General features: G+C 39.9%; 1 protein-coding gene across 5 annotated transcripts in view; it reads right to left on the bottom strand.

The window, feature by feature from the left end:
• Window positions 1-17,099, bottom strand: part of DYNC1I1 (dynein cytoplasmic 1 intermediate chain 1) — a 370,739-nt gene that overhangs the window by 16,294 nt on the left and 337,346 nt on the right. For all 5 annotated transcript variants that reach the window (XM_043462652.1, XM_043462651.1, XM_043462655.1 and 2 more), the window contains 2 exons: window positions 7,915-8,055; window positions 3,650-3,775 (listed from right to left, as the gene is read on the bottom strand). In XM_043462652.1, coding sequence (XP_043318587.1) covers window positions 3,650-3,775; window positions 7,915-8,055 — 267 coding nt within the window. The remainder of the gene's footprint in view (window positions 1-3,649; window positions 3,776-7,914; window positions 8,056-17,099) is intronic.

Genomic DNA, 17,099 nt, shown 5'->3' with positions numbered 1-17,099 from the left:
CCTTAAGCCCAGCTCAGGGCGCCTCTGCATCGGGCCCTGCGAGACAACAGCGCCGGTGAAGCCAGCCTCGCTCTAAAACAGGACCTTGGTGACAGACAGCCTGCTGCTCTTGCCTCCTTTCTCCACAGCCTAACAGAAAATTCGGTCAAGAGCACCACGGGAGAACGAGTGTGACACGTCCTCTGATATACACCAATCTGATGTACTGAGGTCCAAGGAACACGGATCAACAGTGTCCTCTCAGAACTACCATTAACTTTCATATACAGATTGTCTTATAAAGCTTACCTGAAAGTGTTTCATCTTCTTCCTAGAAGGTTCCACAGGCCAGGTTTTCTATCCAAAGGCCAGCGTGACCCTGGTGATGGGTTTCGTTTTAATGGGGACGGGAGGACCAATTTTGAATACAGATAATGGGAGCACAGTTTGCAGGCTGTCTGATCCTCAATGACATCCTTTTTCTTTTCCTCTATTTTTTTTTCCTTTGAAAACCACTTCCTGCTCAAACCCCTTCTCCTTTGTCAGCCATGCACCGGTATTGGATTTGACCCTGAATTCCAGATGGGCCAGGTTACTGTAAAGGCACTCTCTCTGGCTTCCCACAGTGTAGGTGATTATAAAGGCTGGTGGGGTACTGTTTACGGGGTGCCCTTCTCTTCTAAGGGGCGTCCCTGGTGGCTCAGATGGTAAAGAATGCACCTGCAATGCAGGAGACGGGTTCGATCCCTGGGTTGGGAAGATCCCCTTGCAGAATGGAATGGCTACCCACTCCAGTATTCTTGCCTGGAGAATCCCAAGGACTGAGGAGCCTGGTGGGCTACAATTCATGGGGTTGCAAAGAGTTGGATGTGATCAACACAACAAAACACAACAACGTCTAAGGACAGTTATGCTCCATCAGTTCCAGTCTGGTGATCAAGACAATAGTAATTACTGTCATTGCAGTATCTCCTATCATCTACCATCTCCCCCGAGTGGGCTTCAGCTAAACTTGGCTGTTGGAAAGTCATCTTCCCTTCAGTACATGTAACTCTACAGAGTTGGGTTTCAGAAACTTAGAAGAAGCTATTAGAAACAGAAAAGTACCCCTTTATTTTTCCCCCAAAATACAAGAGATAAATGTGTAAATACGTTACAAAAATACTCAGAAAAATATACACTTTCAGCAAAATTACATTGTAAAAAGTCTGAGTTTTTTGAGCTATAGATTACTTTTTATAGGATCAAACAATACAGAAGGAACTGTTCGAATATATAAGCCTACCCTGATTTTTGGTCCTTCAGAAAAGGGCTAGAAGATTATAATATTAGCTTCTCTCAGTAAAATAGTATAGCCCTTTTTTCCTGGTAGTGAATTTGTAGGGATAAACAATCCTACAAGTAGTTGGGCCTATTGTATGTCACAGAGATTTTTCTATAGCCTGTCTAGACTCCAGACAATAGGTGAGACCAACCTAGAGTTGCAGACATTTCTATAGTCTGTAATATCACTTAGAAAAGCAAGGGCAATAATACTAAAATGAAAACCAGCCTGACCCGCTAGTACGATAGAGGAAATATGAGTATAACAACACTATACAATTTAGAAATGATGACAACAACGTAGGAAGAAGTTTTAGCAGCCACATATCAGTCAAAGCAACTTTTAGAAAATCATATATATACTCCCAAAATATGAGTCATATTCAAGTAATTCTGTCCCATGGCTACATTATAACTTATTGCAGTAAATTCTGTATATATGTCATGCCGTATTTTCTTATTGCCTAGAGGTGGTGTGTGTGAATGTATATTACATGTATATATGAATTATGTGTATATATGAATTATGTGTGGTCAACATACAGGTTTTTCAAAATTCCTTACTTTAAATAAACCAGACTGTCGAACTATTATGCTTTTCTTGGATAAAGTAATGTTGTATATACTCCTAAAAGAGTTAATGAATGTTCTGTATAATAAACAAGGAAGGTAGAGAAAGGAGTTTTTAAATTTCATCTATTTTCTACCATTTCATCTCTGAGCACATCTGTTTTCTCTGCTGCAATTATACCCATTATAAACAAAGGAGAGAGAGAAACTTTTTTGTTTCTTAATATTTCCCTTCTTTTCTACCTCTCAAATTTTTTAAACAAATGAACAAATGTAGAATACATGTTTTTGCTGCTTAGTTTTATTTTGATGAAGACCATGAAAAAGATGAGCTACTAAAATATTCACTGAAGGAAATATTGGCAATATTTTGGCTTTAAAATATATTGGCAATATTTTCAGTTCCTGAAGGATATTCTTTTTCTCCAAGGTTCCAAGCTACGTCAATAGTCACCAGACCATTTCCTTCTTCACCACTGGGGATGAATATTAACAGAGCCTTTGTCAGTGTGGGAATGACTCAGCCTGTGGCGTCAGGAGTAGTCAGGGGGGAGCCTAATGAAATAGTATGCAGGGAAACTGCGAGATTCTTCAGCTATTTGACTTAGAGTTGAACATCCCCAGCAGAAAACTCCCATCTCTGAAGTCATTTGGTTTCTGTCTCTGAATGAAAACACGTACACACACAAACACCACCCAGCTTGTTTCAACACAACCAACTCTGCCATATAGCATCACCCAAGTTCCACTGTAGAACACACCATCTAGGACTGCCAAAACAGCTCATTGATGAAACCATAAAGAGCCCTTCTCAGTGTGATCAGCTCTGCCCATCCACCCGATACCCAAAGCACACTCCTGAGGTGTAGGAGGTTATGCCTAGAAATGCGGTGTATGTTCCCCCCGGGATGCAAATGCTAGATTCATACTGCACTAACACAATTTACACAACATGCTTATTTTGTTTGGCTTGAAACTTCAATATTTTGTCTTTAAGAAAAAACTTCTTTCACCCCATCAGAAATGAAGGTTTTTGTCAACACTTTCTCACAGAGAAAAATAAACAGATATGCTTCCATAAAATTGCTTTGTAATGTAATATTACGTGTAGTATGGATATTCAAGGAGATTGATCTGAAATCAAATATGTAGTTCTTTCTTCTGATGTGTGCCATAATATTCAGAAATATTTTACACATCATATAATAAGATAAACCAGAGAAGTATACACTGCATATAACAACTGTGAATGTCATGAAAACGGTACAAAGTTCTGACTCACCTCAGCTATTTAATTGGCTACTTTTAATTAAAGAGTAATAGTATATACCTTTTAATTGAACACACCAGCTAAAGCTTGACTTTTCAAAATCAAGAACAAATTCTAAATTCAATGGGCGCATGAAGAATTTGGCAAACTTTTCATTCTCATGAAATTGGCAGGGGGTGGGGTGGGTGGGAGTGCAGGTGGAGGGGAAGACCATGCTTCATCACAGGATTGCTGGGAATTCGGCAGCACTCAGAAAGTAGCCTGATCATTAACTAACGGGTCCTGTGTGTGGGGACGGAAGACCAGATTAGGCCCTAAGGAGGTCTCCCCAAACTCCCACTGAAGTCAATGGAAATTTGCAAATGTACTAGGGAGGACTCTAACGGTCCACAAGGTACTGTCAATAATTTCACTTAAGTATTTAAACCAGATATACAAGCAAAAAAAAAAAAAAAAGCCTGAACACCAAAACACTAAATCAAAACACCCAAACCAAATAACATGTACCTCTCCGACGTCGTAGATCCAAATGCGGCCTTCTGAGTCCCCAACAGCAACTTCCTTGCCACCTTGAGCCCAACGAACACGGTTTAGGGCGGACGCCCCCTCAATGGCCACACTTGCTGTTGGAACCTGCCAAAGGGGTTGCAACAGAAACCAAGAATCTCTGAATTTGAATTTAAATATACGAATTGACAATGATACGTTTAACTGGATGAGTCACCGTGGTGTGTGTGTGCATGAAGTAATATACAGCTCTTGTGCAGTTGGTAAAGGATTCATTGTTCTTAAATCATATGCTCCACTGAATTAAGAGGTAGAGAGGAGAGACACTTTAACAAAAAAGGAAAAGAGAGGGAGTCTTTGGCCATAGTCAGTGGGCAATGAGTGACATGAATATTTCTGCGGATTATGCAGGGTGCGCGGACAACATCACACAGCAGCTAAATGTGAGACTTCTGGATTGGGTCCTGATTGATGGAGAGGAGGGAGACTTCAGGATTTACCAAGATTAAGGATACTATAAAAGGCAGGGATAGGGTGTATGGTGAAAAATAAGTCATATTACTAAGTGTCTTCAGGGGAAAAAAATGTATTGATCCCTTGAAACCTCATCACAGAAGGGATGCTCAGAAGAAAAAGTTCAAAAGCTCAAGTTCTCCTGTTTTCTTTTCCTCTCTCCACCCTGTTTTCCTGCCTCCCAGCAGTACCAAGGTGTAGGAAGTGCTCTCACTCTGAAAACGTCCTCAGGACGATAGCCTGACAGAGTGTAGCACTTACTTGTAGAAAAGGCCTTACACCTCCTTTAATAAGCACCTGAAATCTGACAACATTGATAATTACAAATATTAATCATTATTAAAGTGAACTGGAAGTGCTGAGATGGAACCTGCAGTATTTGTCATAAGAACCTTACTATTTGGAAAAAAAGAATTTTAGTGGGTCTAGCCCTTTTTCATCATGAGTTGTGTAAACTCACATCTGGAAGGTTGGAAGTTTATAACTGATAGAAAGATCAGCTCTCTGAGCTTTCTACGAGAATGCTGAATAGGAAATGACAACAGCTCATTAAAAAAGGTAAATGTTAAAACAAAAAGGAAAAAAATATACAGTGAAAAGAGGGCCACCAACATCATCTCATGCCACTGTTTCCAGACCTGTGTCTAATAGACATGACTTCTTAGGGTGGAAACGCGACCTGGACTATGCCTGTGCTCCCCGGCGTTCTGTTATTAAGGGAATTGAAACCATCTGTTTATATGAGATTATTGACCCAACACCTATCTTTAAAATAGCAATAAAAACTCCATCACATGTAAGAATCTATGTTTAAATTTAATCTTGAAATCAATAAAAATTCTTTTACCTGCTTAAATCACAGTATGTCAATTGATAGCAAAAATGTAAAACAAAAGTCCCCAGCTCATGTTTGTTTGTTTTTTTTTAATACACAATTGCTACAATAAAGGGTCCTGCTGTGCAGTGCTAGAGACTGAATTTTTAACCAAACTTTTCAAAGGCCAAAACAATATGAATTGCAATAGGCCATAATTCTGTCAATACACTTTATTATTAGTGTGCTACTCAGAAAACAAATCTGAGAATCAGCTATATAGTTTTCAGAGTTAAAATTTTTAACTCCATAATTTAGGGAGATCATAAGGCTCCCACTTTTCATAATGCTGGTTAATATCAGATTTTATCTCTGAACAATCTCAAAAACTGAATAAAAAGTATTTAATCTTAAAATAAATATGACAAAAGATCACTCAAAAGAAAATGATTTTTTGATACATTTTAAATTATGCCTAAAACATGTTAAAGAATTTTATATATTTATTTGGAATTAAGTAATGTAGCAAACTGGAACAATTTCTATTTTAACCATTTAAAAATATCTTCTTTTCATAGACATCATAAATGGTGGGGGTAAAAAAACAGAAACTGACAGTCTGTAACACATGCTAAAAGAATTATGAAATGTATGAAGAAAATGACAAAAATATTTCCTTAATTTGACAAGTAATGAGTTTTCAAAAGTTGCTGAGTCTATAATGAAAATAATCCATAATTGTCTCTTACTCTTGTATTTCAGTTTCTTATATATTTTCACAGTTTTTAATCATTTTAATTGCAAAGACAGAATATATACACATAATTTACAACACTGCATAGAGATCAGTAACAGTGAAGTATGTGAATGTAAACTGTCCTTGCACAGGAGTAGTTGGAATAAGTTGGTTTAAAAAGCACTGTATTTTGAACGACAAAGAAGCACTGAGATTTCAGGTTTTTCGTTTTTTTTTTTTTTAACAAATCTAATTTCTAATCGGACAAATATTTGAAAAATCTTGTTCAACTTGACAGAAGACAAAAATGATTTGAGGGTTTTAAAAAGTGTTCAGTTTATTACTGGATCTGAATCAGGCTCAATGTATCTACTATTATTGCAAAAGTAGAACTACGTTCACCGCAAAACTAAACGATTTGCATGCCCAGTAATGATTTCTTAAAACGCTTAGCTATAAAAGACTTATGTGGTTGTCTCTTGATACCTAGAGAGAGGGAAGGGGAAAAAAAAAATCACATTTGGCAATGCTGAGATATTATTTCATTTTACCTAAAGAGCAGATAAAAAGCCAAAACTAAACAAAAAGGGTTACAGAGGAATTACTAAGGAGTTGGTAGGACACTCCACTGCATCATATTAATAGTTGAGTATCACCTGAACTCACTTCTAGTAAATCTGATTTCTAATTTTGTGTGTGTGTGTGTGTGTGTGTGTGTGTGTGGTGGAGGAGGGGGGTTGTTTCCTAAGTCAATCTGAAAACTTTTCTTTTTGGTTGTTTACAGTGAATGAGTTTATTCTACCAGAGAGAAACAATATGATTTTAATCAATGGTGATGAAAGACTTTGGGAAACCATTATACTGTAGAGTAATAGGCACCTTTCCATGAAAGGCAATGATGTTATAAACGTTTCAATGTCTGAAATGAGGGGCCCTGCACGTACTACTGCCCTTCATTTCCAAAGACGCTTCATTACATAACTCTTGTCCTTGTCATGGAGTTCTGGTAGCCAAAAGGAAAAATAAAAAACAGAGTTAAATGGAAAGATTTGTGTAAAGGACAACTATTTGGCAGTGGTTTTAGGTGAATATAATCTTGTATGATACAGTGACTCAGTAATAACACCTGAAGGATATTTCCCTGCCCCTCCCCAAAAAATATCAGGGCAGCCCGCTTCTCCTCACATCCCCCAGCTGTAGGCTTCCTAATTAAAAAGGCTGAGCTGTTTCCTGTTCAGAACACTTCAAAAGACCTATCCCTTGTTCTCCACTTGACATGTAGTTTTCAGCACTTGTTCTTCTTACCTGTCCACTCTCATTGATGGAGAGCTACCCTGAATCATGGACCAGCTGATGACCAGACCATTTTATTGTATTAAGCTGAAGGACCTTTAATATTCATGTTTCTTTTTAAACTCAACCCAAAACTCTAGTACCTGAAAATCAGCACCTCAATAATTTTGAGAGTGGAAAAGACGAATAAGACATGTGACATAATTTTTAAAACATGAATATATACAGCATGATTTTTAAAAAGGCTATTTCCCTATTGTTAATTGCCTTTTGAAAAAAATTTCACTTGTGAAGTGCTCCAAATGTGACATGTTAAAATATAAAAAAATTTACTGAATTTAATATACATGTTCAGAGATAGAAATTATTATAAAAGTGGTGAGTTCAGTCTCTTAGACAAGGATTGTTTACCTTCTAAAAATTAAATGGAGACTAGATCTGAACATCAACAGTCCAGAGAATCATCTTTTATGGATTTAAAACAGAAATCGTGCAAACAGCAAACGCTGGCAAACAGCCCTTTTAAAAAGCCCAATCTCAAGTCAAGAGTCCACAAAAGCTTACTTTTCCAAGTGTTTGCCCATAGAGTTATTTCAACACCGCTCTCAAATATGCCCCTGTGTCCTTTCCCGCAGTGAAAGGCGTGAACACGTATGGTTTTGCTCTTTGCAAAGAAGGGTCGTCAATTGTCCAGGATTCTGCCACGGTTTTAGGGATGAAGTGAGATTAAATGATTTGGGGCCAAATGCATCTGCCAATTCCCTGCAGAGCAGGGGAGAATGGGGGGTCGGCAGCACAGCTGCAATTAGAGGGTCTGTCCAAAAAAGGCCGTTTGAGAGGGAGAGGGGGAGACGCAGAGAAGCCGCCGGCGCCCCCTCCCAGCCCGCCGGGCGCGGCGCCTGCGCTCACCTCGGTGTCATTGTTGAGGTTCCAGAGGTCCAAGCGCCCCATCCCGTCCACGCAGGCAAACAGCGCGGGGTGCACGGGCGACCACATGACGTCGTACACATAGTCCGCATTGTCTTCAAAGGAGTAGAGCGGCTTGTTGTGCTGCAAAGCAGAGAGGCCGTGAAGACTCCGTGGCGCTGCCGCTGCCTCGGGCTGTCTAGCGAGCCTAATTAAAAACTCTGCACATTCACAACGTGTCATAAAACTTCCCGAGATGAAAGTCCTCGGGAAGGTGAACCGCAGCTTTAAAGTTACTAGAACTGTCCACTGGCAGAAATAAATACCGGGGGTGGGGGCGGGGAGGGACTCTCACGGGGCTGGGGGCCGGGACGGGCGTGGAGGCGGTTTCAGACACAGTCGCGGAAGACAGTCCGCACAGGTGAACGGGCGGCCCGGGGACTCGGGGCGCTCGCCGGCCTACGCGACGCCAGTTCTCGGGGCCGAACCCAGGCGTGCTCTGCTCGCCGGGGTCAGACCCGCGGGGAAGGCGCTGGAAGCCCGGGCAATTACGGTGACCCAGAACCCTTCGCACGGAAGGCAACGCCTGCCACCTAGCGGCCGTTTTCTGTGGCTGCAGCTCCGCTTCCCATCCGACTCCGGGGCCAGATTTATACTTTAATGGTTCCTTTACGCGGGAATGGGGTCCCGTAGTTTAAAGGGATCTGTAGCTCTTCGGGCACGCGAAACATTTCGCGGTTCTGAGACTCTGGTCTCTCTATTTAGGATCAGTTCACCCAAATCAAGTGGATTAGTGAGGCTCAATGCACTGTCCCTCAACCTCCGTGGAAGGCGAATCACTTTTTCTAGCTCACCCAATATTTCTAAGAGCCCTGAAAATCGATGTTTTGGGGGGAAATGCATTAACACACCCCTACTGCATACAAATGCTTCCCCTCCGGAGGGATACAATAAACTAAAATGGCACTCCTGATTTCCAGCGAATATTGTCACATCAAAATAGCACAGAAGTCAGAGATAAGTATGAACGTACACCAGAAATAAAACGTAATTGGACTTCATGAATTATTCATTCCATCTGGCTTGTCTTATTCTAATTTCTGCATAATGGCTTTACTAATCCCTGATCAATTAATGTAAAATGAAATTTAAATGATAATGAAAGCCCTAGAGATAAAAGAAATTAAGTATTCTTATATCCTCTGACAGAAATCTAAACAATGGGAGTTTTTTTCCCCAATGTCTTCATCCAGTCAGCTGTCTGTACCCTCTTCATGGGCTCAGTCGAATGCCTGTACAGGCCAGAGAAATAAGATCAAAAAATGATAACACACAATATGAACAAGCAAATCCTTTCTGCAGAAAATGTTCAAAGAATGTATCTGGGGGGAATCAGCACCAAATATCTGAGCAAACTCCCAAGATGTACTGTGAAGGAAAATAAAGAGCCCAAAATCCGTGTGCTGAACTCAAAGTGGGAAAAGTCAGTGAGAAAACAATAAAACTCCCACAGCCTGAACCGAATGCAAAAATTTAAGGTAGTGACTAAGTGATTTCTCCTTCCATGAATTATCTTGCTTTAGCATTGCTGAGACGTGAATACAGTTGATAAGACTATTATAGCAACAGAAGATTTTAGGTGAGACTTTGCGTGTGTAGGGGGGGTAGTGTGTGTGGTCTTATTTTTAATTTAAGAAGTACCAAAAAAAACACGTAACACTGTGATCGCAAAAAGAATTAAATGGACATTAGTATTATAGTTTTGTATTTTACTCCTCTACATTATAATTCTTATGCCAATATATCTATTCTATCCCATATTTGCACTCTAATTTGGACCTAAGATTATTTGCCTATTTGCTATTGATGTAGGTTTTTTCCATCCTGCCACTGCTTGGACTACATGATTCAAACTTCCTTCTTCAAAGAATCTGGATATCCAGTGACACCTTAAAATAGTATGATAACATCATCTTTTTTCATTAATATAAAAAAAAGGCAGGGTAGATAAAGTAGGTGGTCCTTCATTGATCTCTTCTGAGTATTCAATTCTCTTAGTAGATTATTCCTGTTCCAAATTCTTGATTTTATAGCTAGCCAGTCACTATTTGTTAGAGAATATGAGTAACACATTTTTCTTAAAATCAAAGAGTAGCAAAGATTGACACGTGCTTTAAAAAGTCAGTTCTCAGGACCCTTTATTAATAATCCAGCTGATAGGATAACTGAGCATACAGAGGTGTAGACACACATGCACACACTCAGACATTCAATAAATATATAACTAATCTACAGTCCTTGCTTTGCTCAATTAGAAAACCATCCAGCTTTAGAGCCATCCAGGTATTTTCAAAGAAGTTGACATATTTGATATGTTAATTCGCTAATCTCTAGTGTTTCCCTTTCTCTTGTGGTGGCTTCTTTTTTAAGAAACTTAGTCAAAACTGTAATATATCTTGGATATTTTACCTTTTAAACATCTGGAAATAACTTTTAGTTCATCCGACCAAAAACCAATTTTCTCGTATTAAATAGTCTTGTACTGAAATGCTAACATTCCCTTATCACCTCCTACCTCCAAGACTGAATCTTTCATTCTAAAAGTCACTATGCAAGTAATTCTAAATTACAGATTGTGCATGTTTGGGGCAAGGGAGAAGGATGTATATTTTCAAAGGATTTGTTTTAACCTTGATAAATTTACAGGATGAAGAAGTCTTGGTCGGGATTGAAGGCATTAATAGGGTACCAAGGGAACCACCATCCATGAACCACTAGTTCCCAAGATTAGATCAGCAGACCCCATAGCACAGGCTAACGCCACCTTATAATAGTAAGCACTGCTGTTCTGAATATTAAGTGCAGTTTTTTTCAATAAAGGAGCTTTCATTCTACCTTATTTGGGACTCAAAAGGTAAGCTGAAAACCTCACCGAAAATTTGTCTGAACCACTTAATATAAAACATTTCCTAATTTACATATATATCATGAAATATTAGCCCTTTCATACAATACGTCAAAAGCATTAGGGCCTAAAGATTCTGTTTTTGAATTCTGAAACATAGATGCTTGTATCCACAAAGTTGTGATAGCTTGCTATCGCATTAGCACCAGTTTTAAAACACTACAAGTTTTGAAAAGGTGGAAAGTGTAAGGGCAAATGTGACCAATGATTTTTGAGGAGGAAGCTGTAACATTATTTGTATGTATTAAAGCTACAGAAGCTTGATGATCTTAGATATTTACTCTGCAAAATACCAGGCCACTTAGTAAATTAAGTATCATTCCACTGTGTGTTACTATAGAAAGTGTTTTTCAAGACAATCAAATTTCACTAGTGTTTTTCAAGACAATCAAATTTCACTTGTGTATTCTCTTTTCTGATGCCCTGTTTGGCACTGCTGACCTGTTAGAAAAAAGAAAAGAAAAAGGAAAACTGCCTTGTAATGCAGTCAACAGTATGTGTGACACAAGCCAATGAAATAAGGCTGTAACAACCAGACAAGTTTCCAGGGCTGTGCCCCCCAAATGCTAAAATATCCAGACATGGATCAGCATGATTTTAATGCCCTGATTCTCCAAGTGTCGAGAAGTAGGCTACCAGTCACCTCCCAGACAGACTTGAAGGGCAGGGAAGGGTAATTTGCTGGGTGTTTGCATGTGCCTGACTCTGTACACATATTGTCTAATTTAATCCACATCAAATCTCTGTAAGGTAGACAGTATTTACAGAAGAGAAAATGATAGTTCAGGAAAGCGAGTAGCTTTCCCGAGGTTGTTCGTGGCGACACTGGAGTTGGTTCTTTGGTTTTTCTAGCTGTTAAGTCCATTTTCTGTCCTCTGGAACCGTACGGTCCTCTATGAAACACAGTGAAGGTCTTCAGCCTTCACAGAAAGAGAAGATCTGTTACCCGTCCTGGCTGCTATCCCATTTAATTCAACCCATACTTACTAAGCGCACATTATGTAATTTATAGGAAGAGTTAAAAATATCACAGTCAGAACCTTTCATTTCCTGAATCTGTTATTAATAATCCCGAGACTGTTACCCATACAATTCCAGGGACTCTTAGAGCCTTGTGACACTAACAGAAATCTCTCCAGAAAACTAAGAAAAAGGGTGGAAATGGCCCTTTAGCCAGCAGAGATTAAAGCAGGCCGTGCCTTAGAGAGTAGAATAAAATGATGCTAAAAGCAAAGATCCAGGTTCAAGTTCACTCAATGTCTATACAACCTTGGGTGAAGGACTCCAATTGAATTATATTATCTGATAGATGGGGACAAAACGAGGAGGATGGAACAGAAAAGGAAGTAGGAGAAAGTGCAAAAATTACAGACCTTGGGAAATTTCACTTAACATCCTTGGATCTTAGTTTTTTTTCATCTGTAAGATGGAAATCTGGAGAAACTGACCTCAAGGGTTCCCACTGGCTTTGTGATTCTATGACTGTTTTGTGGTAAGGGCTGAATGGAATAAAGCATGTGAAAGTTTAACAAAGAGTTATTCAAAACTACATATTATAATTAAAGCCATCTTCCTTGATGTTCTGTGGAATTTATATTTCAGCAATTTTTTTTACTTTGAATTCATATTTCATCAAAATACATGAAGATGTATGAAGGTAGTTTTCAGTGAAAAAAATGAAATAATAAAGGTAATAAAAGATTTCTTATTTGACCAGTTGGAGAAGGGATAAAAAATATTAAATTTACATACAAGAGGCAGGTAGTGAACTCTGTTCAAACAGTTACAACATCCATCAACGTTTTACAATAAAGACTTGATCTCTAGATTGAGCTTTGATTTTACAAGTACACTTCTGACAATGAGGACAGCTGCACATTTTTCCAATCAGTTAAGTATAAAATGATTTCATGAGAGGTGAATTTCTATTTCTGATGTCAGAAATGTACCAAAGTCACATCCAGGGAATCTAGTGTTTATTTTCCTCTATATGATTTATTTTCCTCTTATCAGACAGCTCAAGGCGTCCCAATGGGCTTTGGTTTTTTGAAGGCTGGTGAAAAGGAATATTTTGTGCTAAAATGCCTCCTAACACCTCCAAACACTGTGGTTCTTGAGGTTGCATCTGCCTGTAAATGATTAGCTTTCAAAGCCAACTTAGAAATGTCGACCCAAACCAAGAACCTTTCTTTGGAAGGGCGGGAAGTAGGGAAGAGGGTATTATAAGGGTAGGTCGGATGGGGGTGGACAACTAGCAGTAGCATTTCTGTATTTTTTATTCTGAAATACAAGGAAAACAAATGGAATCTTACCTTGAAAACTGTATCTTGTTGGGGAAAAAAATGATGACCAAAATACTAAACAATAAGTAATAATAAAATATCCTTCAAAAATTGTCATGTGGGTTCTGGTGAAGTAATTAAATAGCCAGCCAGTTCTTCCAGGAAATATTAAAAATGTGAGACCACAATATCACTTAAAAAAAAAAAAAACCCAAAGGACCCCCAAACTTGAAGCTCACGAAAATGGATGCCTCTACCATAAAAAGAAAGTCCTTATACAAACAAATCCAAACTCACAAACCAAACCAGAAAACCAACTCTGTTGGCCCAAAAAAAGGTGTTGGGGACTTTGGTGCTGTTGAACCAAATGGAAAACATCATTTGCAAACTACATGCCAGGTCCTCCTGAAGCACAAAGTATCCTGTATTTACCTTAATTTTTGTGGCTCATATCGTAACAATACTCCTGATACCCAAATCCTATCTTTACCTGCTTCTATCATGGTAAGAAATTCAAAATCAGGCATAAACACTTTGGCTGAGCTATTCTTAACAGAGTTAAGTATAGTGAGTCTGTTTGTTGTTTGTGTGCCTCAACCGAAAATACATCTGAGGACTTTAATTTGAATTAGTTAATATAAAATAATTAGAAAGAAGGCTCTAGAAATCCAGGAATTAAGCCTCTGCCTCTGTATAAATGTAGAAGTTCTGCTGAATAAGCCACATAAAAGGTGTTCTTTTGTTACACTACCTTCCTCTCCTGCTTATTTGCATGAAAAATCCTTCTAATCCAGGAGGCGCCACCAATAAAGAGGATAATTATCCATATAAAAGAATGTATACATATTCACAGGTTTTGACTAGTATTTGAGTGTTTAAAGTCACGAAAAAAAAAAACCTACAAGCTTTGCCTCCCTTGTTCATAAAGGAGTATTTCCCCCTGCACAGGCACAATTTTTATGCACATCAGCTCCACCTCAGGGCTCGCCTTTAAAACGGGCAGGCGTTTTAGTGAAGCCTGTAGAGAATTACTGGGAAAACGCTCAAGCTGGGGTGCTCTCCTGAACTGAACTGTTGGGGTTCATCTTAGCTGCTAGGGTGCTTTGGATAAGTTCTGCCTCCTGACTGGAGGAGAGGCAGAGCAGAGAATGTCAGTTGATGGTTGGCTCATTGGTACCATTCGGGTGGTCTCTCTCTGGGCTGCTGGCGTCTCTCTGATATAGACTCTGTGACTGTAGGAGGAGGCAAGCCAGTTCAAAAGAGACCCTCTCTGGTTACTGCTGCCCCAACTCTATTTCTACCTCGGTTGTGGTTTCACGCCAAACATGATGCTGGTTAAAGAAACATTCATCGTACAGCTAACGTTCAGGTTGATGAGAGACTGTGTTAGGAAGGAGGAGGGAATGGACAGAGACTGATGTTTAGGACATGCTGGTGGAGAGGCTGACCTCGGACTGGACCTACGCAGCTAGAAGTGTGGTTGTAGTCGTACCTTTAAAGGTTAGAAAGACAAGCAAGGATAGCCGTGCTTGTAGCCTTAGGCAGCTTTGCGTATTTCTTTGTTACTATTTAGGGTTAAATTGCACAACTGCATTTTGTCAGTGGGTAGATCCAGTGGTAGAACATCTCCACTCTGATCCTTAAACTGTCCACCTCCATCTACTCTAGCGTCTGGCTTACAAACTCTCTCCCCATTGTAAATAAAATACACATATATATGTAGAAAAATGGGCTTCCCAGGTGGTGCTACTGGTAACCCACCTGCCAACACAGGAGACATAAAGAGATGTGGAATTGATTCCTGGGTCAGGAAGATCCCCTGGAGGAAGGCATGGCAACCCACTGCAGTATTCTTGCCTGGAGAATCCCATGGACAGAGGAATCTGGTGGGCTACAGTCCATAGGGTTGCAGAGTCATATACGACCAAAGCAACTTAGCAGGCATGCAAAAATATAAATATATAAATTTAGAAATACATAATTCTTAAAGATTTAAAAAGATAAAGTTATAAGCCTAGATGGAGTTCCCAGGCGGAACAGTGGTAAAGAGTGTGTCTGCCAATGCAGGAGATGCAAGAGACGAAGGTTCAGTCCCTGGGTGGGGAAGATCCCCTGGAGAAGTAAATGACAACCGGCTCTAGTATTTTTGCATGGAGAACCCCAAGGACAAAGGAGCCCGGTGGGCTACAGTCCATAGCGCTGCAAAGAGTCAGACATGACTGAGCAGGTCTGCAGGCATGCACATAAGCCTAGATCCACAGATTACATCTTCCCTCGTGGCTCAGCTGGTAAAGAATCTTCCTGCAACGTGGGAGATCTGGGTTCAATCCCTGGGTTGGGAAGACCCCCTGGATAAGGCAAAGGCTACACACTCCAATATTCTGACCTGGAGAATTCCATGGACTGTATAGTCCATGTGGTTGCAAAGAGTCAAACATGACTGAGTGACTTCATTTTTACTTCATAGATTACACCTTGACTCTCCCTTCATTCTCATGTCTAAATTCTACAGCGTAAACACTTGCCAGCTCTCAGAGCTAACCTGACATCAGAGGTCACACAACATTTAGTAAATATAACATTTAGATGAATTTTGTTTCTTTTCAAGGAGTCATATACCCAAATACTCAGCTTTAAAATTTAATGGTAAAGTCATCTAAATAATTAAATATCCTATTCTACCTGCTCAACAATTCAGTGTATATTGTATACATTCAGTTTTGCTTCCCAGATGGTGCTAGTGGTTAAGAACCTGCCTGACAATGCAGGAGACATAAGAGACATGGGTTTGATCCCCGGGTCGGGAAGTTCCCCTTGAGGAGGGCATGGCAACCCACTCCAGTACTCTTGCCTGGAGAATCCCATGGACAGAGGAGCCTGGGGGGTTACAGTCCATGGGGTCACAAAGAGTCGGACACAACTGAAGTGTCTTAGTACAGCACATATACATACATAAGAAAGGCACATTTTCAAAGGGTCAAGACAAGTTTTTTCTGGGTCTGCACCCCTGCCTCTCCTGGCATTAAATACAATATATATATTTTTATATTATATCTAAGAGTGGGATAGCTGACAATTTTATTTTAATGGTGGAAACAGTGTATTTATTTTAATTGGTGCAGAGAATCCCACACAGCAGAAGTTCAAAACATTCAGTTCAGACAGGGAATACATTTGATATGCTTCCTGCTTACCTTTGTTGATTTGATTACCTATTTTGTTTTGCCTAAGCCAAGTTGAAATTAATGTCTATTCAAACTGGAAACACCAGCTAAGCAGGAGATGAGGTGATTCAGGACATTGGAGATGGGCCTGAGAAAATAACCTAGTATTAATGATGAACCCGGGACAATTTGCAAGGCTAAGAGGTCACATGAGGCTGCCCTAGGTGGACCTACCCTGGTTTGATCCAAACACAGCTACTTTAGGGGATAATGAGGAGTTTTAATTTATCTTTCAACATCAGACATAACATGCAGGTTAGATCAGGAGGTGGGGATGGAGGTATCTTTGAATTTCATAATTATGTGGGCTTCCCAGAAGGCTCAGTGGGTAAAGAATCTGCCTGCAATGCAGGAGACACAGGAGACATGGGTCGATCCCTGAGTCAGGAAGATCCCCTGAAGGAGGAAATGGCAACCCACTCCAGTATTCTTGCCTGGAGAATCCCAAGGACAAAGGAGCCTGCTGGGCTATTACAGTCCATGGAGTCGCAAAGAGCTGGACACGACTGAGCGACAAAGCACGGATTATGCACATAGTTGTATCTGCTATTTGACATTCTCATTCACTCTGCAAACAGTAGCACTTAGAAGGAGAAGGATGAGGAAAGGCAACCCCTCCGGCATATCACTGAAATGAAAGGGCAAACGTTTCTGCTCTGGTTAAAAGAGAAAAGAAAGGATTCCGCAAGCCCTTCTCAACCAGTCAGCAGGGCGAAT

The sequence above is a fragment of the Cervus canadensis genome, chromosome 3 (genome assembly GCF_019320065.1).
Source record: "Cervus canadensis isolate Bull #8, Minnesota chromosome 3, ASM1932006v1, whole genome shotgun sequence".
NCBI classification, from domain to species: Eukaryota; Metazoa; Chordata; class Mammalia; order Artiodactyla; family Cervidae; genus Cervus; species Cervus canadensis.
This window is presented reverse-complemented; position numbering and strand designations above follow the sequence as displayed.